The 23507-nt window shown below is 36.0% G+C and overlaps 1 protein-coding gene across 1 annotated transcript in view; it reads left to right on the forward strand.

Moving 5' to 3' along the window:
* AP3B1 (adaptor related protein complex 3 subunit beta 1) overlaps nt 1-18468 on the forward strand; it is a 153782-nt gene extending 135314 nt beyond the window's left edge. Inside the window, exons 26-27 of the mRNA XM_063181494.1 lie at nt 4836-4974; nt 17713-18468. Coding sequence (XP_063037564.1) covers nt 4836-4974; nt 17713-17866 — 293 coding nt within the window. The 3' untranslated portion in view covers nt 17867-18468. The remainder of the gene's footprint in view (nt 1-4835; nt 4975-17712) is intronic.
* Nucleotides 18469-23507: the final 5039 nt, after the last annotated feature.

Genomic DNA, 23507 nt, shown 5'->3' on the forward strand with positions numbered 1-23507 from the left:
CATTGGTATTGCATCGGGTTTTACTGTTCTTTATTCCAATACTAATTTTCATACTGTTAATGTACATGTTCCTTAGCTACTTTGAAGATTGTTTTAATCTTTTCACTTTCAAACACTTCATATATAAAAACTACTCATGTTGGAATACTGTTTTTTGTACTTCTGCATTCTACTGATACTGTGTTTTCAAAGAATTTAAGTATTTTATACTAATCCAGACACAAACCCCCATAAGAGCTTTTAGTGACTTAAATATTTTATTCAAAATATTGTGCTTAGGTTTGACCTAAAATTGTGCTTAGGTTTAACCTAACCATATGTTAAATGGAATAGTCAATACTGCTGTCCTTAATTTGGATATGATTCTTGGATATTTTAAAATATAAGTGGTTACATTTTGGATGCACTCAAATGTAGTAGTGTTTACTCATATATTTCAATGTATGGGGATTTACATGTGTATGTCTCTTCACACTGAGATGAGAATATGCCCATGGGATCCTGTCTCATTGCTGTGTAAGGCTCAGAAACTCAGTATATCCATCAAGCAGTCAAGAACACCAACGAGTAATGTTATGTATTATTAGTTATTGCCTTTGAGCATTTCTTGCTTTTGTGTTATTGAATTATTAAGAAAGTAGTTTAAATACTGTCAAGATAATTTGCAGTTAAGCTTATGACTGCAGTGAAAAGTTAAGGATTGTGCTTTGTTTTCATAACCAATTGATACTTATTTGCTGTTCTTACCCTTTGCTGGCTAAAGCCTGCCTCTCTGCTTTATACCTGCTCAGCAAACCAAGGTGAGTGATTGAACGAGGCTGTGGTACATTTATTTTAAACTGTTCCCTTCTAAAAATTGTAGCTGGGGTTGTTGTGAAAAAAAGGCATGTTACTATGCTTCTTCCCTCCCTGTTTTTATGTTTGCTTGCTTTGTGGTATTCTGATAGAGTTTTTGTATGCTTTACTGTGACTGAGGGCTTTTTTTCCTCCTGACTGGCCATACAGAACCATGAACACATAGAAGAAGTGTACTTGGAGAATAGCTGTGGTCCTCTGTGGAGTTGTTGCCAAAATTCCTTTTTCTTCTGCCATTTTACTTCTATGGTTGTTGATTATTTGTCTGAATAAATCTGGCAGCTGTTTGCTATGTTTAATAGAGCAGAAAGGCTACTCTGAATAAAGCTATTTGAAAATTTGTTTATATGAAGTATTTGTAAATCCATGAAGGTCTCTTGGCATTTCTGTATCGCTTGCTCTGTCTTCCTGAATTCATTCTTTGATGCAGGACTTTGCAGGCTGGCAAATTTACTACAGGTTTAGAAACCTTTCCTATTCCATCTTTTTTCTTATGGATATCAGCTGTATCAGAATATTCTTTGTAACAAAGGTCTGAATTATACATTTTGCATTCGTATTTATTACAAAGCTTTAGGAACAGGTAGCATATGGGAAGAATTACTTTGTGTTCTTGCTAAATGAAAAATCCAAATTACAATAATAAATGCAGGACAATTTAGAAGTTGGTATATGCTATTCTATTTTGTGTTTAACTTGAATTTGCCTGTATTCTCCAAATGAATCTGATTTATATAACTTGTTTTTCACTTGTCATGCTTTTTCCTTTTTTTTTCCTTTTTTTCTCCTTTTTTTTAATTTGGTTGGTTGGTTGGTTTGTTTTGTTTAGTTGGTTTTGAATGTGTTTCAAGTCCTGTATCTGGAGATGGTTTCATTCGTTACCAAAACAGATAGGTAAAAAATACTGAAGTGTTTGAGGAGAATATTAGAAATGCAAGGAGAGAATGAAAATATGTATGGGTTTTAAGGATTTTTACATCTAAATTGCATGTGTAACCTAATATGAATGCTACAGAGAAAATAGCTGGTATTATACTGCTATGTAGAAGACAATTCATTGCTACACATCTTTATTCAATTACACTCTGCTGTTTTACATTGTCTGTTACATTTGTATATGTCCATTTTCTTCCTGATGGCATAAAGAGAGAGGAGCAGACAGGTTATTGAATATTCATGTCTGTGAAGGTTATCTGGTGGTAGCAGCAGAACCTCAAAAGCTGTTTTTGTCCACATGCTGTGCATTATATGCTTAGCTTTGCTGCACCATCTCCCCTTTCCTTTCTTCCTGGGCTCAGAATCCTCTGGTTGAGTAGTTCCCTGGAAAAGCAACTGAGTTAGTAGTTGTTGTGATTGACAATTTGGAATGAATGGATTAAAATGGATTAAAATATTAAACATTCTTTACCTTTTTGCTCAAGTATTTTTTCTGATCCTTCAGGACTCAGAATTTTATACCCTGTTTTACATCACATCCCCATGTAAAGTCAAATTGCCATAGCAGGAATTCTGCATGAGTGGAACATTTAGTGTTGGGAGCTCTGTATCCAGATTTCAACTTGTCTGTTGTTTTTGAAATTCGGTAGCAAAACTCTCTTTCCCTCAGTTCAGAATAGGACTAGTCTTGCTGGTTAGCATACCTTGTTACCCATCACTGTAATTTTACCAATTTAATCTTCTTCTGTTATTTAAAATACATACAGTTATTTCATCATATCAGGTGGCTAACCCAGACTAGTTCCTGCTTTGTGCTCAGGCTAGAGTTTTCTTGGATTCTTGTGTTTCAGGCAATATTAAATGTGTCATGTGATTGTTATAGCTGAATATTAATCAGAATTTTTATGATGGCATTTTTAAAATAGGCAATTAAAACTACTTCAGGATTTTTTTTTCTCTTAAGAGACATGTTTTTAAATAATTTTGTCAACTTTTTTTAAAAGTGTATACCTGAATCACATTTAAAAAAAACCAAGCCAACACCAAAACCCAATCTTGGTTAAGTAAACATATATTTTACCTAATTTTATTAAAATTGTATATATAAAATTTGTTTTCCTAAAAAGCAGGATGCTAATTCTTTAAATGGTTGGACATTTACTATTTTCTGGCCATTGACTACCCCAAGCAATCATATTTGATGCTCCTTAATTAGAGTAGCCTTTTTTATTTCCAGGTTCTTTTCCACCTCAGCAATCGAGACAATACATTTGCTTACCACGCTGCTCTCCTAAGTGTTCTTTTGCATGTAAATTAATCTTGATTCAGTTTACACTGTCATGCTGAGTGGTACAAATTGCCTATAACAATAAAACAGCATGAGTTAAAAATAAAGGGGGGTGAAAAAGCAGATTGAATGTGTGCCTTACTTGATAGGATGTTACTTTGCTTTATGCCAATACATTAGTCGACGATAATGAATCTTCTGTTCTGAAAAGCATGGTTTAGTTGATTTTTTTAATTTTACTTCAATGGAGCAGTACCCTGTCTTTTATAGAACAAGTTAGACAAACCATTAATGACAAGAGTGTTAAGGTTAAATATGAAGCAATGCATTCACTTTTCTGAGTGCTATCCATCTTTCCATTTACAGGAGCTTGACAAAAGTACTGGCTTTGTACAACATTTCCTTTAATTACATGCTGCGGGAAACAGGCTTTTAACATAAACATAGTTGCATTCATTTATTCAGCATTTGCTCTTCAGTAGAGCCTAATGGAGAAGGTTTAAATCCTAAATAAGTACACATATCTCTCAGCAGTGTTATGTCAGTCCCTGTGCTCTGCTTAAAAGCAGTCTTAGTCTGTGTATGTAGTTTGTAAAGCTTTTGCCTAATAGTTAAACAATTTGAAATAGAATGTTCTACTCAAGATAAATCTGATTGTTATAAAAGTTGTATGCCGATTTTTGTTCTCTTTCAAAAATCCTATTATTTACTCATCAGCTGTTCCATTTTTACTTTCATATTTCTTATTCGGTGACAGCAGCACATTCCGGGGCATTAAAATGCTGGATTTATTTTTTTAATTGTTCTTATTAAGCATCTTGGTACTACTATTTCCTCTAGGTTAGAACTGTATGTGCAGCCCTAAAACATTGGCCTTTTGAGACTTTTACGTTGTTTTCATTGTTAGTGTTCCTTCAGATGCTTCATATTTCTGCCTGAAGTACCGTGCTCCTTTGTTTGCCTGCATTTTCAGCTTCTGAACATACTGTAAAAAGGCACTCACAGTGTTATGTTGTAGTTACTGTTGTGTTTTAATCAACATGAGCATCTTACAAATCATTCTTCTAAACAATGGATATTGATAGAAAAGCGTGAGTTTCGTTAAAATGTCCTTGAATGTCATATCCTTCTGTACTTTTTCTTCATCATATGTTTGGATGTAATCTTTAAATTTCTGTTCCATTTTGTAGTCATATTCAAATAATTTTACTCAAACAGTTTATGTTGATATTTTAGAGAGCTGGATGCTAACTGAATTTACCAGTTTCTAATGTGCTGACTTTCTCTTAAATAACTAAATTGAACCAATTACTACTATCTGAATTTAATGATAATTTTTAGCAGTTGGATATGGAATTATAATTAAATGTATGATTGAAAGATTATAAAGGATCTTTGTGTATGTTCTCACTTAAGCTGCACCTTTCCAAATCAGTCTTACTTAATATTTAATTTCTGCGTTTGCATTCTTCTTTTAAATTAAGCTTTTTATGAGGAAAAAACTGCCTTGGTTTCACAGTTGCATTAGTATCACAGATGTCATTGTTCGGCTATTACTAATTTGTTTCTGATAGAAGGTCATTGCAAGTAAGACATTAAAGTAAGGTAATTATGTGAGTTCTTATGAAATTGTTTTCTCAATAAATTATCCAACTTTTAATGCCTTGTTTTTTGTTTAGGTGTCTACTATTTTGGTTTAATGCTTAATAAGCGAGCAAATCTTACTGTATTCATAATTAAATACTTAATGTTTCAGGAATGCTGACAGGAATGAATGAGACATCTACTACAATAGCTGTTGCTCCACAGAACTCTACTAGACTTGTAATAATTGAGAGAGTAGTGAAAGCAGCTAACCTGGGTGTAGTTCCTTCTGGTCAAGATAACATACACAGGTAAGATTGTTTGTTATTTAAAGTATGACTATCTTTTAATATTAATTTGTTAGTTCAAAATTCATCAACATTTGATAATATTAGAGAAAATTTTATTACCTATACTCTAAGGAAGAAGCTAGCAAATTATACTGAAATATATAATACTAAGCATATAGTAACTTGAGACTAAGTATTCTGCAGCTCATTAATTGAGTGTATATAGAAGTGTCTAGACTTTACTGAACACAGTTAGAGGAAATTGTCCGTCCCTTTTTTTGTTTCAAAGGGAAGAGGTAGCCTTTTAGAGCACAGTACTTTCTAGAAGGTTTTGGGGGATTTTTTAACTTTTGTTTCTGTTTCCTATAGTAAGTAGCCTGCTCTAGTTTTATCATCTGTGAGGAGCAACTTGTTTTCCAATATTAGTTTTTTGCTTTCCTACATGTATATCTGCAAACTAAAACAATTACCTGCCAGGAAGTCATTGGCCCTGTCAAATTTCCAGTTTTTACTTGTAGATTAATCCATTTCATCCAAATGTTATGATACAGAATGTGAGTGGAATTAATGCAATTGTTAGTTAATGACAGCTTTTAATGTGATTAACTCAAAATATTTAGTCCTGTGAATCTGTATGGCTTCTCACTTCTGGCAGGAACACACAGATTAACCTGGTCTTGAAATAAGAAAACGAATACATTTCCCTTACCATCTACTAAAACTGTTCACTAAATTCTGAATTATCTCTAGTCCCCCGAATTTTGCTAAAAGTAAAGTATCTTCCTTTAAAGAAAACAACAATCTTTTGTTTGAAATTTTGCTGACTGAGATGGCTGTTTGAAAGGGTGAGAATTCTGTAGCCTACACAAGATTAATAACCTGATATTGTTGGATGTAGTCTCTTTTGCATTGCTGGGCAGTTGTAGTGCATTGTATTAACATTAACCCAGCTGGATTTTCCTATGTATTTGATACGGTTAATGATAAAATTCTGTTTCACCATAAAAACATGGCACAGCTAGTGCAATTGCACTGAAATGATTGTCACTCTTGACACCTGATCCTCCATGAAAGAGTCCTCATTTGTTGCATCCCTGAGGGATCCGTATAGCCTGTGTTCTCAACATCAATTCAAAGACTAGGTGAGAGTGTCAATCAAGAGAGACTGAAGTGTTTGCTGCTACAGGTGCTCTCCATCTTTACCCTATCTATCACATGAGACTTATCACATAGGCATGGATTGTTTTGTTGACTGAGTCTCAAAAAGGCTCCCTAAAATAATAGCCTAGCTCCTAGCTCAGCCACACATTTCCTGGCTGTAGATAAGTTTCTACTTTGATGGTGTTTTCTTTTGCTCTTTTGGTTTCTTTTAAGGGAAGTTTTCCACAACAGAGTCTATAACCAACAGTAAATATATTGAAGATGCACTTACTGTTGGGTACACTTCTTCAGAGACAGTGCTTAAAGGCATGTTTGGGACAAGCTGAAGCATTCAGAGTGCTTCAGAACATCCTGAAATCTTCTTTGATTTCTTAGATTCAAAATACAATGTTTTCAGTCTGCCAGAATAGTTATAGAATAGATTATAGAATAATCCATCAAGCAAAACATACAGTTTATAACAATTTAAGTGGCCTTTGAGAAATGCCCAGCAGTTGATAAGCATTTAGAAAACAGTCCTTTGTTTGCTTCACCGTAAGTAAATGGAGTTCACAGATATTATGTAGTCATAATTCTACCTAGATTTTACTGAGCAGGAACATTACGTAATTGATGCTGTGATAAACCTGTTAATCTTTAAAACAGTAATGATTCATCATTAAAGTAAATCCTAGATTCACATGAATAAATATTTGAGATAGATATTAGATAATTAATCCTTCCAAATTGCTGAAAAAAATGACCAAAATAGTTTATTTATACATACATATATATATATATACATACATACATACATATACATATATATATACATATATATTTATACATACATATATATATATATATATATGTATGTATGTAAGGTAAACATGTTTGAATTAAGTGAACTCTGTTATTAGAGGAAACAAAAATCAAATTTTTCTGTCAGAAGTCTCATGGGTACAAGAACTGTGACTTTTATTTGATACACAATTTCAGAATAACAAAATAAACAGTCACCTTTTATCTTGTCTAAACATTTACAGATTAAATAAAAAAACATTAAAAGTGAATTTTCTAATTTTTATAAGATTGTCATTTGTCTTGTTTTATTGCAAGTGATATTGCAGAAAAAAAATTACGTCCAAAATCTTTTAGTTCATCATGCTGTTCTGTGAGGACTACTTCAGCTGACTTCTTGGAAGAAGTCTTTTTACACAGAAAAATAAGTACTGTTTTTTAACTGGCATTCTGATTGTGCAGCATAAATTACATTAACCTATTAGTTGGTCATCCCCAATTTGAGTATTACTGCTTAATGATGGCTAATGCCAAAAAAATTGTATTGCCTGGTAATGCAATATACTCATTCAAAATGAAATTGTACAGTTTAATACAAGTGCAAGAGTATCTAATGGACATGAACAGGTGTGTTTCATGGTTTCTTTCAGTCTAAATGTATTCACATTCATGCTGAAGATGTTGTCATGCTGGTGGAATCCAATTACTGGTCCTTAAATTAATAACCCTATTAGGATTTTATTTTTGCACCAAGTAAAAACATTTAGAGCAAATATAATGAAGATTCAAAAGTAAATACTTGAAATAAATATCAACAGAGTAGCATACAGTCACCAAAGAAAAATGAAATAAGTGAAAACAAATGTCAAATACATCAGCTATATATCTGAGCATATCGTAATGTAGCAACACTTTCTTAAATGCATTTCCTTTCTCTCTTTACCATGTGGCTACTAAATTTGTGTATTTCATTACAGTGTAATAATTTAGCTGTTAAATGAATGTAGAACAAATATGCCAGGTGACATAGGTGATTCTGCTTTAAACTGTCTTTTCTGACTGGTTTTTATTTGAAGTGATAGTTGCAAAAATTTTTAACTTGGTAGCGTATAGATACAGACGTAGATATCGGCAGACAAAGGTGTAGGTAAATATTTATTATTTGAAAAATAAATTTGCTGTACTATTTTGCTTTCTTTAGAGTAGTTACGTGATCTTCAGTGGAGTTTATTCAAGGGCTTGGATTACAGGGCCTTGTAGGACAACATGAAATGCATTTGCATGTCCATAATAGGATTTAGCTATTTTATATATTGATCTTTCTTGCTTTTGCTAATAAGTGGAAACATTCTGTCAATTTTAAAAGGCTTCTTCTAGAATAAAGAATGTGAAATGCATTTCAAAACAGAGATTTTCTTTAATTGGAAATGTGTTTTCTTAAATATTAAAACTTCTGAAAGAAGAGTTCTTTTTTTCCGTAAAACATTTTTTCACAAGACTGATTAGCATAATTGTTGGAATATCCACAGCTCTTTTAATGTTCTAAGAACTGTTACTTGATGTTGATAAAGTGATTTTAAAGAGTCAGCTGAGTCACCAAGCTTTTGTGTTTTGGTTCAGACCACAAGTGAGGGCACCATTTGAATATCTGAAGATAAAGACACTGAAAGAAAAGTATTTGTTCCTGCAGGGAATTAAATCACTCTGAATAACTATCTTTAGGGAACAAGTACTTTTCAGTTGAAGTATGTCTGCTGTTTGTTGTCAGTGGGGAAAACATATTAGGAATTGTTCTGTTTTCAAGGTAAGAGGGTACGTAATGGAGGACATTTATTCCCTCAAAGTTGATTCTTCTGTAGAACATCACTTGAGCTCCCAATCTCTACTTGGGCAGTAACATTCATTGCTTTAGATACAACAACAACAACAACAGCAGCAAAGAAATCCTGGCTGCTCTATTTAAAAATATGATAAGATGAAGGCATTATTCAAGATTTTCAGTCTTATTCTATTTAACTGACACAAGCCTTATTTACCCAGAAATGCCCTTCATGCTAGTGTTACTTTCAACGTGTTGCTTATTCTTCTCAGATGAATATTCTAAAAGTTCCTCAGGTCTCTTCCTCCTTTATTCATTTTCATCTCCTACAAGTATAGGTAGTCATCATCTGTTCACTTTGATTATAACAAAAGATAACAGGTGGTGATAGAATGAAAAGACTAGTTGCAGACTTGAATCTTATAAAGACTTGAATGCTCTCATAATCCTCTAGAAATTGTCAAAATATTGTCTACTATTACATAAGACCCTGTGCATGAAGGAGAGATGTTTCAGGCTAAATTGGCTTAGGAAAAAAAGTAATGGAAATACACAGAGAAGGTGCTTTTTCATGCTACCAACAAAAATATGGTGCAAAGCTTTTAAAGTGTTGGCAGCAGCATATGGCAGAAAAATCTGTTCAAAGCAAAGATCACAAGTTGGATTTACTTTTTCACTCTAATTTTGTTTTATTCTTGTGTGCTTCTATTGACGTCAGAGTATAATGTGCAATGGGATGGAGAATCAGGCCATCTTCAACTACCTACCTTTCTACCTTCTACTTCCCAAAGCATTTCCTAAATAGGATGCATCATACTACAGAATATTACTCATTTCAATGACTGTGGCTCTAAAAGTGGTGCAAGGTAGATCATCTTTTCCACTGTTTTCATTCTTGAAGACTACCTGTGCAGTGCCCAATCAGTCAGTGAGATAAAACTCTGAAGCTAGTAGGGTGGATAATGAAGAATGAGGTTTAGTCGACCTTACCTTACTTAATGGTCCATTGCACTAGTTTGTTGCTGCTGTTGTATTCTGGAAGGAATCCTCACTTGCAAGCAGGAAGTAGCAGTATCAGAAAGTGAGCATGGTGTCATATACCTATCTTTGTTCTGCAGTTCGTCAGGATGGCTATAACCATTGTCTTACCCTCTGAGACACACAACAGCATTAATTTCAGTCCTCAGATTTCACATGATCAATTCTATAATTTCAACAACCCCATATGGGACAATCTGAGGGTTTGGAGAAAATCAAATCTCTTTCAACAACGAAGCTCTAAAGTGTTCAGAACAGCCATTTCACATGTTAAGATAGGGATTTTAATGTCTTTCTCCATTACAGTCACAAAATGTGGCAATACTAACAGCCATCTCTTCTTCCTAGACATGACCAGGACTTGCAGAGGGAGGATTCTCATCTCTTAGTGGTGTCATAGTAGACACCTGAATTAGCAGCAAGCAAGCTAAGTTTTAAACAAAGAAGCATGAAACAGCAGTTCTGCTCATTGCTGGGGCAGGTCTAACCTAGCTCAAGCACTGCAGTGCGTGCAGTGACTGTGCAGTTCTGAAACCTACATTTTTAAGGACACTTTACTGAACCATTTAGATATGGTAGTTTCTTCAGAGCTCACTGTAGAGAGTATGACATTGCTTAGTGTACCCTTCACTATCTGATTCCTTGAATAAGCAATTATTGAACAAGATGTAAAATACCATCCACCTGTCTTGTGGAGGCTTGTATTGCTACCCTTTAGCAAAATCAGAAACATGCTGTGTAAATCATTTATTATGACAGTAGACACACTGCAATTGGTGAGAATTCATACTCTGAATAATATGAAAACAACAATACCAAATGTAGAAACTTGCATAAAATGTTCAAAATCCAGAAAATACGGAAATCCAAACTGTGTTTCACTAGCTTTTATTTCTCACCCCATGCATCAGCTTGACAGTCTGGTTATATTCACCCCTTTTTATCATTTTGCAACCTGTCATGTCCCATTTATACTATATTGGCAGACTGATTCTCAAAGGAAAGAGGGTTTTGTTTACAGACAATTTTGATTATCAGAGAATGTCGTGGTTAGTAATCAGTTATCCTCCCCACATCTTTTTAATCCAGCAACACTTAATGTGGGGAGAAAAGGTATGCCATGGCATGTTTGTGTAGGTACATTTGTACTGAACCAAACTCCATCTAATGGGGTCCACCTGGAAAATTTTTCTGTGCATGTCATCTTCCAGTTTGCACTAAATTTGGAAGAATTCTAAGGCAGAAAGTTAGTAATCAGATCCCATCACCTTAATATAACAACCTAACAACTGCATCTACTTCCAGCATGTCTGCTGGAAACAAAAATACACATCTATTGAGGATAAACACCATGTATAAATTTCTGAGAAATATAAATTCTTTATAGTTATTCACTTGAAACAGAGTATATGTTGTCAGTAGCTGACTAACAGGTCTATAAATCCACAAAGACTTTTTTAAAGGCCTTTTCTGTTCTGTGTGCAGGCACGCCTTTTCTAAGGTTTTTTACTAAGCAGTTAGCCTGTTGGAGAGCTGCAAGGAAGTGAAACCAACCTTTGCTCCTGCAAAGTACCTCCTTTGATGCAGTTACCTAAGACTGTTTTGCTTCTCTAGTTCCTTAGCTGTGGGGCTCAGTCTTCCTGTTCTACTCTTCTAGAAGGCTTCAGTGGGTAGCTGTGTAAATAAACTTGTAAGAGGCATGCAACTTTGATTTTTCTTCCTAATCTCTCAAGTAGGAATTAATTAGAGAGCTAAATAACCTAGGCAAAACAGCTTTTGTGGTAGTCTTTACCTGTAGGAGACAGAATTTTAAATGGAATAGTAGTATATCCATGTCCACCATTATTTCACCTTTTATTTTAAGCAGGACTTTTAAACTCTTAATGTTTTCTTGCTTTATGATGGAAGTAATTCCAGCTTTTTGTTTTGGGAGGTTTGGGTTTGTTTTCTTTATTTTATTTCTTTATTTTATATTCTTTATTTTTAAAAAGAAAAAAAAAGCCAGCTAGGCTAACCATTTATATTTTTTTAAACAGGCAGGACTAGAAGTCTTTCTGCTTATTAACTCTTTTTAAGTTAATTTTTTTATTACTAGAGGAAAACAAAACTGAATTTTATAAATATGAAAGTACTCATTCTGTAGTTCCTCATATTACTCTTCCTATTACCATTATTCCTTAATCAAGCCTAATCAAATCCTTAATCAAATCCTAATTTTCCAAAACCTTGACATTTTCTCTCTTCTAACAAAAGGGCCCTGAGTATACTAATACTATTTTCATGTGTAATATCATATCAGGATTTTAAATAACTGGTGTAAAATACTTGATCAAGAGAATGCCTTCACACAGAATCATTTTAATGCCCTTAACACATAGATATATTATTGTATTAAGGAGCTTATATGCAAATTGCAAGATTTTTAAATAACTTTAGGAAATTAAATTTGGTCTTAACATCAAAAGTATATGAGTGAGTCATTTTAGATACGCTCTTGATCAAAACAGATTGTTCTAGCCTGGCTTATTTGCTCTCCACTAGAGGACAGCACTGCTTTTGTATCTGAATGGTATAAAGTGATAAATATGTGCAGCATTTTCTTTGAAAAACAAACAGGAGCCCTTTGAGCCAGTTATTTAAACAGAAAATGCTTAACACTTTAGGAACTAACTGAGCAGAAGACTGTCTTTGATTGTAAAGATCTCTGAGTATTTAATATTTAATATTTTAATATCATTCTATAAAATAATCTACTTTCTTGAAATTAAATAATTTTCCTGCAAATTAAAATTTATAGCCTGTTTTAAAAATAGACTGAGTATAATTCTCAAGCATGTGTCATATTAAATGTTCAATTCTATAGGGAAAGAAAAAGAAAGAGTGAAGTATATGAAAAAACAAAATAGATCGAGTATTGGAATTAGAATTTTCAAGGTGGGAGGACCAAATACTTTGATTCAAGCTCTTAGCTCATTGAAGTTTAAGGGAGGAGATATAAATACCCACATATAAAAATGCTGATATTTTTAAACTAATGATAAATTTGGAAGACGATAAAAAGTTCATGCAGCATCTTTTTGAACATGTGGAATAGTGCTATGTATTGGACAGTAAGTTCAGACTACCCACTTGCATTTCTGCATTTTTGTTAGAGGTACAGTGCAGCTGCTTACTGGAAACTGAGGACAGACTTAAAATCTATTTTGGCAATGCAAATAAACATGGTAAAAATATGTACATTTGAGTGCAGTTTATTTTACAATTTTGTTATTTTCTACCCCCTGGAAAAATAGATAATTTTGGAAAATAATTACATTATTTTCCTGAATTAGGTATTTCGAACGATTTGTTCAGAGATAGTGTTAAAATTGCATTAAATATGCAAGGAAAAAGAAAGTCACATTATCATAATATGATTTTTAAGGTAAATAGCAATCAAATTTTATTAGTAGTAGCCAATGTTAAAATCATCAGATTAAGTTCCTTCTTTTTGTGGGTATGTTTGTTTTTACAATTTTAGTATTAAGCTCTCTCTATCCCCAGATCAGAACTAATACCCAAATACTTCCTTTTCACCTTCTAAGACTTACTCAGAGAATGAATACAAGTAATTTTTTTTAATGCAAATAAATTCAAGTAGCCAATTTTTAGATGAGTTGCTATTTATAAGGTGAAATCTGTACATAGCAGAGCAATACAAAGATTCGGAGTACTGAAACTATAAGTGTAAGGATCTTTGTTGCCCAGTTGACATGCTGGAAGCTCCTTTGTAGTTATTCATTCTTATATTTACAAATGGAAGACTAATTCACAGCAGTATTATTTTCCCCTTTGAATATATTCATTGCATAACTTGATTACACATTTGTCAGCTTTGGACTAATTATTTTTCTACAGCTAGGGCAGGGCATTGCATCTTCTGATTGTCTTCCTTACTAATAGGATTCTGTCTGCTTCAGCAGGCAGTAATTGAAGGCTTCATGTACAAGATTTAAAGAAAGGGCGGAGGGAAAAAAGTTTTAACCTCCATGGGCCATTGTCACCCTTTGTGGTAAGCAGTAGAACAGAAAAATCAGAAAATTTAGCTTGAATAAAAAAGTCAAAGAGGAAGAAAAGCACTGGACAGGAGAGAGTGTGTTTTAATGCTGTTGAATTATGTGTAACGAACCCGGCTCTGCTGTAAATATCCCGATTTGCACTTATTCATAATCTGATAGTGTTCAGGTGTAAATTTACTTTCTCAAATGTTGAATTTTAACGAGCAGGTTTTAAGTGAGTTAGTCTGCTGCTGTATATTCACTGCCACTGAAATTTTCAGAACCTTTCCTGCAAAAAATGCATCTCCTTATAGTAGCTATATTTTGTCTACAAAAAAGGAAAAAATTACTCCCGTCTGTATTCAGACTAGTCATCATTGCAAAGTCAGTGTTTGGCAAACGCTGTCACATTTTAGTATCTAACACTCTGTGTTTTCTCTTTATATCAACTGTATATCAAATTTTTCTCTATGGTTATCATGAACAAATTTTATTTTCATTGGAAGTCACAGAGACTGTATGCTTTATTTTTAACTCCTGAAAGACCGAGTTATTTTCTAAAAATATATAGTACTTTATTGGTGCTGAATTTGTTTCTTAATGTATATTTCCTTATCTACTGATAGGTACTACATTTATATAAAAATAATGTATTAACTCCTTCTCTTTTTTGCACGTCACATATGCTCAGAATATTTAACATTCTTTCTAAAAAAATAAATTGTAAATGTTCAGAATATGCAAATATTTCTCATGGTTTTTTTGTTCCAATCTGTCTTGATTTTTTTAAATGGGAAAAATACTAACAGTTGCAAATGTTCCTGAATATTTTAATGATGTAAAATCAGATTTAGAATCAATATTATCGCAGAATTAAATACTGCATCATAGCAGAAACAGCCATCTTGAAGCTATTAGTAAATATTTGGATTTGTTTTCCAGATGCATTCTCATTTGCTTTGGTTTTGGGGTTTTTTTTTGTTGTTTGTTTGGGATTTTTTTTATATTTACAGATGGATCCTTTGTTGCAACAGAACCATGCTCATAATACATGTCCTATGTTTAGAGTTGTCCACAGGACAAATTCATTCTTTTGGACCTACAATCAATCAATGTGCATCCTAGATTTAAATGTATCCCAGTGCAGTTTTCAAGGCTTCTTAAAGCCAAATTTCATGTTGGTTTATTGTCTTTTTTGGTTTCGTTTGGGGATTTTTGTTTGTTTTTAATTCAAATTCTAACCTAAAAGTGAAAAATTATTACTGACCTCATGGAGAAAATGAAAGTTTCTCACTAAGCATGAACATATGTTATTAGTGATTAATTTTTTGCTGCTGAGAGATTTTTTTCATGCCTTTCTAGGCTTCACTAGGTGTTTAGTTGAGAACAACACACCTTTTGGAAAATTCTTGAGGGTTTATGGTAAGAGTTAGTATATAAATGCAGTAGCATGTATTTAGTTGAAACAACAGCTATTAACTAAATTCTTCAATTACAGTGTATTTAAAACATCTAAATAACTGACAAACCAGTTTTACTGCCAGTGCCAACTGCTCCATCCTGTTATAACTGTATTCAGTTTCACACATTATACAAGTGTATTTATAACTCTCCTTAGAAACTAGATTATATTCCCTATTCTAGGGAGCAAATTTTGGTTTCCAAAGTTCAAAAGCAGCAGTAAACCCACTGAGTGGTTCTCTTCTATATGTGCATTTTTAATGGTGAAATAAGTCTTCCTCTTGCGGTCCAATTCTTCCTTCACCGAGCAATTCCAGGCGCCATATTGATGACCATGGATAGAAGCTGATTAGCTGCTGCTAGTTATGCATATTAACGCTTTGTGTAAAATTACCTGAGTAATTTTAATTAAAATTACCTGAGTATCAGGCCCTTTGCATCTTGCAAACCACATGCAAACTCACATTTTATTGATTTTATGTGGTTTTTTCAGGGCTATGGAAAAGTACTATTGATCCCCTAAGTGATTTTGCAAATTCACATGTAAAATATCAGCACAAAACTCATCTCTCATGCTTTGGACCACCTTGGCTTTGCCAGAACGCTGACTTTGTATCACTTTGAGCTTTTGATAAAAGAGGGTAAAATCAAGCCTCGGGGCTATGAAGCACAGCAGGAGTGCCAACTAGCAACCTGTTTATGTGCATACTCAGAGATAATCTGCTTCTGTGTTGTCCCAAGGCACAACTGTTAAGTAAATAAAGTGACTAATAAGACTATTGTTTCTATAATTATCCCCTGTGGAAGTCAACAAGAGAAATAGTCATCTTCTATCTTGCAGCATAAATAGATGAAATCATTGATATAACTAGCTAAGTAGGTAATTTTTGTACTAGTAATATTGTTTTATAACCTTCTATTAAAAAGAGAGGTCTTTGAATCTATCTGTAATCCAGACAAAAGAAATAGATTGACCTATGATGGGTGACATTAGAAAAGTGCCCCGTGTTTCCTTAATTAGTATAATGTGTTATGAGATTTTGATATGCTTAGTTTAAAAAGAAAAAAAAAAGACAGAAATTACTTCTCGTTTAAAAAGAATCTGCTTCCTGCTTAAGTGGCTAATATTTTAATTAAGTCTGGAGTGAAGTTTTTTGAGTATCTCCTGATAAACTCCCTCCTTTATGTAGATGGTAATTAAACAGATCCCCAAGGGCCTGGGTAGGCGCTTTGCAAGGCCCATGCTGATTGTCAGACAGGAGACACTGACCAGTTGGTTTGCTCTTGAATAGCCCATAGCGTGCTGTCAGCGCAGCAGTTTGATTTTTCTGTATTGTGAGCTGTTGTCAGGGCTAACTGGGTCCTATTGTGACTGAAGATGTTGCGCAAATTGAGGCAGATGGCTCTGATTCAGACACGTGTCATTCAGAAAGAGGAGGGGAGATTGGCCCTGTAAAGTGGGGTCAGACGGGGTCACAGACCTGCTGTACACTTGTTAGTGTTTTCAAAAGCCCATGTGCAGCAACTTTGTTGTTGAGAAGTAACCAAGAAGGGGGGAGAGCATGTTGTGCTCCTTGTGGAAGATGGAAAGATGGACGCTGTTGCCATCCTTGCTTCCTGTCTCTTGGGCCTGGCTCTGCACACAGAATGAATTAACAGGATTGACAGAAGTTCATTGTGCCTAAAATGGCTTTTCAGTCAATTGTGGTGCTTAAAAGGCTAGTTTTGCTTTTAATTCCATGTAATTAGTGGGTTCTTCATGTCTTGGAATTTAGTAATGGTGCATTAGTCCTAACTTTTGTCTGTCTGATTGGTTAGTAGTTTTTTATTTCCTTTGTAGGATTTTTAATAATTATAAAATGTTTAAAAATATTGGCCACATTTTTATGGTTCTGGAGATAAATTCACAGAATAACTCTATCTTGCTGCTACTGTCATTTCAAAGTGATTGTTTCATGTTTATAATTTTGACTGGTTTTAGTTTTAATTAATTTCTGGGATTACAGGAGGAGACATATTTTAGTAAGTACAATAGTTTGGCTTTTTATATATGTTCTACATTTAACATAGTTGTATTGTCTTTGGGGCATCAACTAATGAAAGCCCTTTGAAAATTCTATACAGCTGTAGTCAGGTTGTCAGTGTGTATGAATATGGTAGATAAACTGAAGAATCAATATTTACATTAAAAATTATTTAAATAAGATTTTGTTTGTACTCCTAAATACAAAATTTTGCATGATACTTCTTTGCCCTTATAAAATGCAAAAATATTTACATAAATTATGTTTGAGGAATTTATGGGAGGTTTTATGGTTTATCCCCTGAAATGCATTTGTGAATTTAGAAGTATTTTATTATATTTGAGCTAATTTGACTCTTGCAGAAAGAAACATTAGCAGTCTTTGACCTTAAGATCCTCAGTGATTTTTCTCTTTTCTCTTTTTTTCCTTTTCCCTCCAGGTTTGCAGCTAAGACTGTGCACAGTGGGTCACTGATGCTAGTCACAGTGGAGCTGAAGGAGAGCTCTACAGCACAGCTCATCATAAACACTGAGAAAACTGTGATTGGTTCTGTTCTGCTGCGGGAGCTGAAGCCTGTCCTGTCCCAGGGGTAACCTGCTTACATCTGGACTTCAGAATCTGGCACACAACAAAAGTGCCTGGCATCCACTACTGCTGCCTTTCATTTATAATAATAGCCCTTCCATCTGGCAGTGGGGAAAGAATACACTCTTGACATTCTTGTCTTCTGCTTTAGAATGCTAGTGCGTATCTATCATGTATGCAAGTCCTTTCCTTTTTTTCTGCTTGCTAACCAAAGAACATATATTTTACTGTCAGTTATCTGCGCTTTTAAATGTATTTCCCATTTGTTCTACACTAGTCCTTCCCTCTCTCTTCCCTTCCCCCACTACCTTCCTTCCCCATCAGCTTCCACTCCCCCCCATAGTGGACAAGTACTAGGTAATAAAGTTCAATGGAAATCACACTGCTTGAAAACTGAGTTCAAATGGCAGGTGGGTTCCAGCAACATACACAATGAGTATGTGGTTCAGAGAGAATTTTGGCGTGTAAAAAAACAGTAAGTACAATGGTTTACAGCAAAATGGTTTTCTAGAAATGCTTGTTAACCTGAACTCTACTGAGAACATTGTTCCTACCTACTGTCATTTTCTCAAATATTTTGTTAAGATGCTAATAAAGTAGTGCCTATGAACAGAGGCTCCTTCTTTCTTGTTTTGGTAAAAAATTGTTAACAGACATGCTGGTATTGTTTATACCTGGTTACCTGAAGTAAATACAAACAAGGTGGACCCTGTACACATACAGCAAATTGTTCTTGCAAAAGTAGCCAGTGTTTGTACTCCTATGAAATTGTCTGCTATGCAGTTACACTTTTGTTAATAAACAAAGCCAACAGCTGCCTATTTTCAAATTAGCCTGCTCATAAAATACTGGTTGAATTGTTCAAATGTGTATTAAATGAAATACTGATTGTTAGACTGTTGTTGCAAATACTGTCATCTAGCTTAATGAATAGTTCAGCTTTATTTCAAATTTCTTTCTTAAACTAGACTAAAACATTTCCCAACTTTGTATAAACCAGGGCTTGACACAAAGAGAAATTCATAGCCATATCAACTGAACTAAGCTGGGGAAGACCAATCGCCTTGCACCAGTTGGTGTACCCACTTTTCTTGATACAGCTCAGTGATTTTGTCAGGTCACCGATTTTGACCTTCCCTTCACATTCTGGTTGCATGGCAGGATGGAAGATGCTGAGCATTTTCATTTCTTATCAGTTCTTCTTACTTCCCGAAATGTTTTTTCCTAGTAAGTCTTGGCTCTGCTACAGGGAAGATACTTGAATAAGTGTAACCTTTCTCTGTCACCAGGACCTTTACATGGTCCTTAGATGCCCAACTAGTGCTGTTCTGGTTTAGAATTATACAAAATGCTGCTCTGTTAAAAGTGTTGCCTTGCTTCACACTACATTCTTCTGAATTTTTTGTTAAAATTTAGTAGAAATAAAAAGACGCTCCAAATGCTAAAGAGAGGTTAGGTTTTTAAGGCAGTTATCTTGTGCTTCTGTGAGAAATGTGGTTCTAGAGTTTGCTCTAGCACCCAAAACCAAACAAGAATCTTACACCCTCAAGGGAAATGTACATGTTCTTAATCAACATTCACATTTTTTTCTGAAGCCCTAATCCTGCGGTAAGTTTGCTATTGAATTAGTTTTCAACAATGATGTAAAAGTTATTCAAACAGATAAAAAATTAATTGTAGAAATTACTTTTGTCTCAGGGGAACTGCAGATTGGTCTGTAGATAATCTTTAATATTAAAGACCCAGTGAGAAAATTGTGAGGAAAAGGTACAGAAACATGCTTCCTGAGCAAAGACTGAACTGTAAAAGCTTTGGCCATGATTGTAAAGGAGAAAACAAACAATAATTGCATCTCATACCACAGTATAAATCAAAGAAAAGCACATTAATGCTGTGTAAGTTACACACATTGCTGAGTATTTTCTGCCTCCTTAGAGTACTTTATACATTTAGCAGTGAAGCCCAGAAATATGTATAATAAGGATAGTTGTGGAGTTTCTGGTAGTAATTTATATTTTTCAGCATTCAAGTGGTTCAATAACTCTTAGTACCAGTCTTTGGCTGATCATAGAGTGGTTTGGGTTGGAGGGGCACCCTGAAGATCATCTAGTTCCAACCCACTTGCCATGGAATAGGACACATTTCACTAGACCTGGTTGTTCAGAGTCCTGTTGAACATGGCTTTGAGCACTTGCAGGGGTGGGGCATCCACAATTATGCTGGGCAACCTGTGTTTCACAACACTCACAATAAAGATTTCCTTCCTAATATCTGATGTAAACCTACTCTCTTTCAGTTTAAACCCATTCCCCCTTGTCCTGTGTCTACATGCCATTGTAAATGAATAGTCTTGCCTTCTCTTTTCCAGACTGGACAATCCCAAATATCTCAGCCTTTTCCCTCTGCTTCATCCCTCTGACCATCTCTGTGGCCTCCTCTGGACTCCCTCCAGCAGGTCCCTGTCCTTGCTGTGCTGTGCCCCCAGAGTGGATGCAGCCCTGCAGGTGGGGTCTCAGCAAAGCAGAGCAGAGGGGCAGAATCCCCTCCCTGCCCTGCTGCCCACCCTGCTCTGGATGCAGCCCAGGACACGTGTGGCTCTCTGGGCTGGCAGTGCCCGTGGCTGGGGCATGTCCAGCCTCTCAGCCACCAGCACCCTCCAGCCCTTCTGGGCAGGGCTGCTGGGATCTGTTCGTGCCCAGCCTGTGCTGGTACTGGGCCTGCTCTGACCCACGGGCAGCACCTTGCACATGACCTTGTTAAACCTCATGCAATTCCCATGGGCCCTCCCTTAGGGCTTGTCCATATGCCTCTGGATGGTATTAAGTGAATTCAGCTTAGTGTCATCTGCAAAATTGCTTCATCCTTCTGTCTATGTCATTAATGAAGATACTGAACCGCACTGGTCTCAGTGCAGACCTTGAGGGACACCACCTGTCTCTGATGTCCATTGGAACTGAGCTATTGACCATGACCCTCTGGATGCAACCTTCCAACCAATTCCTAATCCACCTAACAGTTCACCCATCAAATCCCTCTCTCCAATTTGGAGAGAATATTGTGGGGTACTGTGTCAAGGGCTTTACTGAAGTCCAGAAAAATGCTATCTGTAATCCCTCCCTTACCTACTGATGCAGTCAACCCATCATGGAAAGCCACTGCTTGGTCAGACAGGACCTGCTCTTCCTGTAGCCATGCAACTACATCAGCCAATTCCCTCAGGACTCTGGGATGCATCTCCTTGGGTACATTCAGGTTCCTCAGGTGGTCACAAACCTCACCGTCTCTTCAGTGGAAAGGACCTGGCTCTCCCAGTCTTCATCCTCTTATCCATCCAGTCAAGAGGTGTGGGAAGAGTTTCCCACTGAAAACCAAGGCAACAGTTGGTAAGTACTTCGGCCTTCTCTATTTCTGTTGTTACCAGTTCTCCAGTTTTCCAGGGCTGTTTATTAGACCTTCTCTTTCTGGTTACTGTACCTGTAGAAGCCCTTCCCATTATTCTTTGTGTCGCTTGCCAGGTTCAATTCCACTTTTGTTGCCTTGGCCTTTCTCATGGCCTCCCTACACAGCTGTGCTTCATCTCTAAACTCTTCCTAGGTCACCTGTCCTGGTTTGTTTCCCTTAACTTTGACCAGCAAATTCCTACTGAGCCATGCCGCTCTCTTGCCCTCCTTGGCTGATTTCTTGCTCCTGAGGATTGCCAGCTCTCATGCTGTGTGCAAGAGTTCCTTAAAGATCTGCCAGCTCTTTTCTACTCCCTTGCTCCTAAGGGCAGTCTGTCAGGGGATCCCACTGACTAGGTTCCCAAAGGACTGGAAGTCTGCTTTCCTAAAGTTCAGGAGCTGAACTTTTACTCCTTAGCCAAGCCCTATCCTTGAGGGCTGCACACTCCACCAGCACGTGATCCCTGCAGCCCAGGCTGCCTCCAGTCCTGGTGTCCAGTTAGCTCACTTGCACTGGTGACCAACAGATCCCGTACCACATTCCCTCTGGCTGTCACCTGCCCCAGGAAGGTGTCCTCCACGCATTCCAGGAGTCTCCTGGATTGCCACAGCCCTCCAAGCTACTTTCCCAACAGCTGCTGGGGTGGCTGAGTTCCCCTGCAGGCCACCACCCTCGGGCACAAGGCCTCCCGTGCTGGAGCAGGAAGGTGTGGTCCATGGGCTCCCCTTGGTCAGGTGGCTGTAGCAGAGCCCAGCCAAAGGCTCCCTTTGCTGCCTCCGTCTCTGACTCCTACCCACAGCTTTGCACCTGCTCATGAGTATTCGTCAGGGACAGCTCTTTACACTGCTTTTTTTTAGGCTCATGGTATCATTTGTACCCACTTGAGAAAGTAATAGAGGGCCGTGGTCCATGTTCTTGACATGGGCTACCCTTTGGCAGCATTATGGATCTTAGTCCCTGGTAAAGCAGTGTTGCCTCTTGTGACTCTGTCAGGCCAGCATGATATTGTGATTTGAAAGTTCATGCTGCCTTCCCAAAGTAGTAATCTGGAGATAAAGATTATTTAAGGGTTAGTATTTAAATAGCCATATATATTTCTGCATGTATTAAAGCTCAGCTCTTGAGGAATCTAAACATAAGCATGTGTGCCTGTCTTACATTAACGGTGAAAGTTGCACTCAGTCATAATTCAACCAGTAGCAGTGGTTAACAATAGTTTCTTAGTTTGGTTAGCTATCATTTATACTCAGTTCTTCCATTTTTTAATCATTTGTAGAGGCATATTAAGTGTTGATGCCAAATCTAAAATTCTCTTTGGAGTGATTTGCTTGTATCAGGTAGCAGCAGCTCTTACCTCTGTGGGCAGGCTAATCAGTCGGGAGCTGCACACTGAGAGCCACCTGGCTTCAGCAAGTATTCAAACCTGGGCACACTTGGAACATACCATCATGCACAGCTCGGGACACAAGAGCAAGGCTAAAGCATAGTACTGCAGGACTGCCGAGGTGGGTTTTGCTAAGATGGTCAGCAATTGCATCAAGGTGTCGTTGAAGGAGTGGGGGGTGAGGGTTATTTACTTAAATTAGCAAGGTTTGAAATGCAGCAGAACATTTAGAAACAGGAAAAACAATTACAACTACCAACTCACATATGTTACCATAAAGAGACATTGGGGTATAATTTTATTAGCTTTAATCATATTGAAGGTATTGAACCTCGAAAAGACTACAAAATTATTGTGGCCTACTACAAGCTATAAGACTAGTGCTGGCAACTCTGAATTGAAGAATTTTTCAGCAAGAGCAAGGACAAACAGGTAAGAAAGTTTCTGCATAGTGAGAGATTGATAGTTTACCTTTGCTTTCCTGCCTGGTTGTTTCTACAGAAACACACATATTCTCCTTAGCAAAGAGTAAGGGGTTTCTTTATATTTTTTTTAACAACTAAACTCAAAATTGGTTACTCCAATATAAACCATTTTGAAAGAACAGGGTGTGAGGAGAAATTGTTTGGTTACTGTTGATGGCAGAATATAAACATAGGCTTGATGCATGACAGTAAAAATAACATAATATTTCTGCTTATTTTTCTTTGACATTTTATGGTGTTGTAGAAAAGGATAATGTATTTTTTCCCTTCATACCCTGCTTTAATTCTAATAATTAATTTCTAAAGAAAAATAGCAGAAATAAAAATGGGTCTGAGGCT

This window comes from Melospiza melodia, chromosome Z (genome assembly GCF_035770615.1).
Source record: "Melospiza melodia melodia isolate bMelMel2 chromosome Z, bMelMel2.pri, whole genome shotgun sequence".
NCBI classification, from domain to species: Eukaryota; Metazoa; Chordata; class Aves; order Passeriformes; family Passerellidae; genus Melospiza; species Melospiza melodia.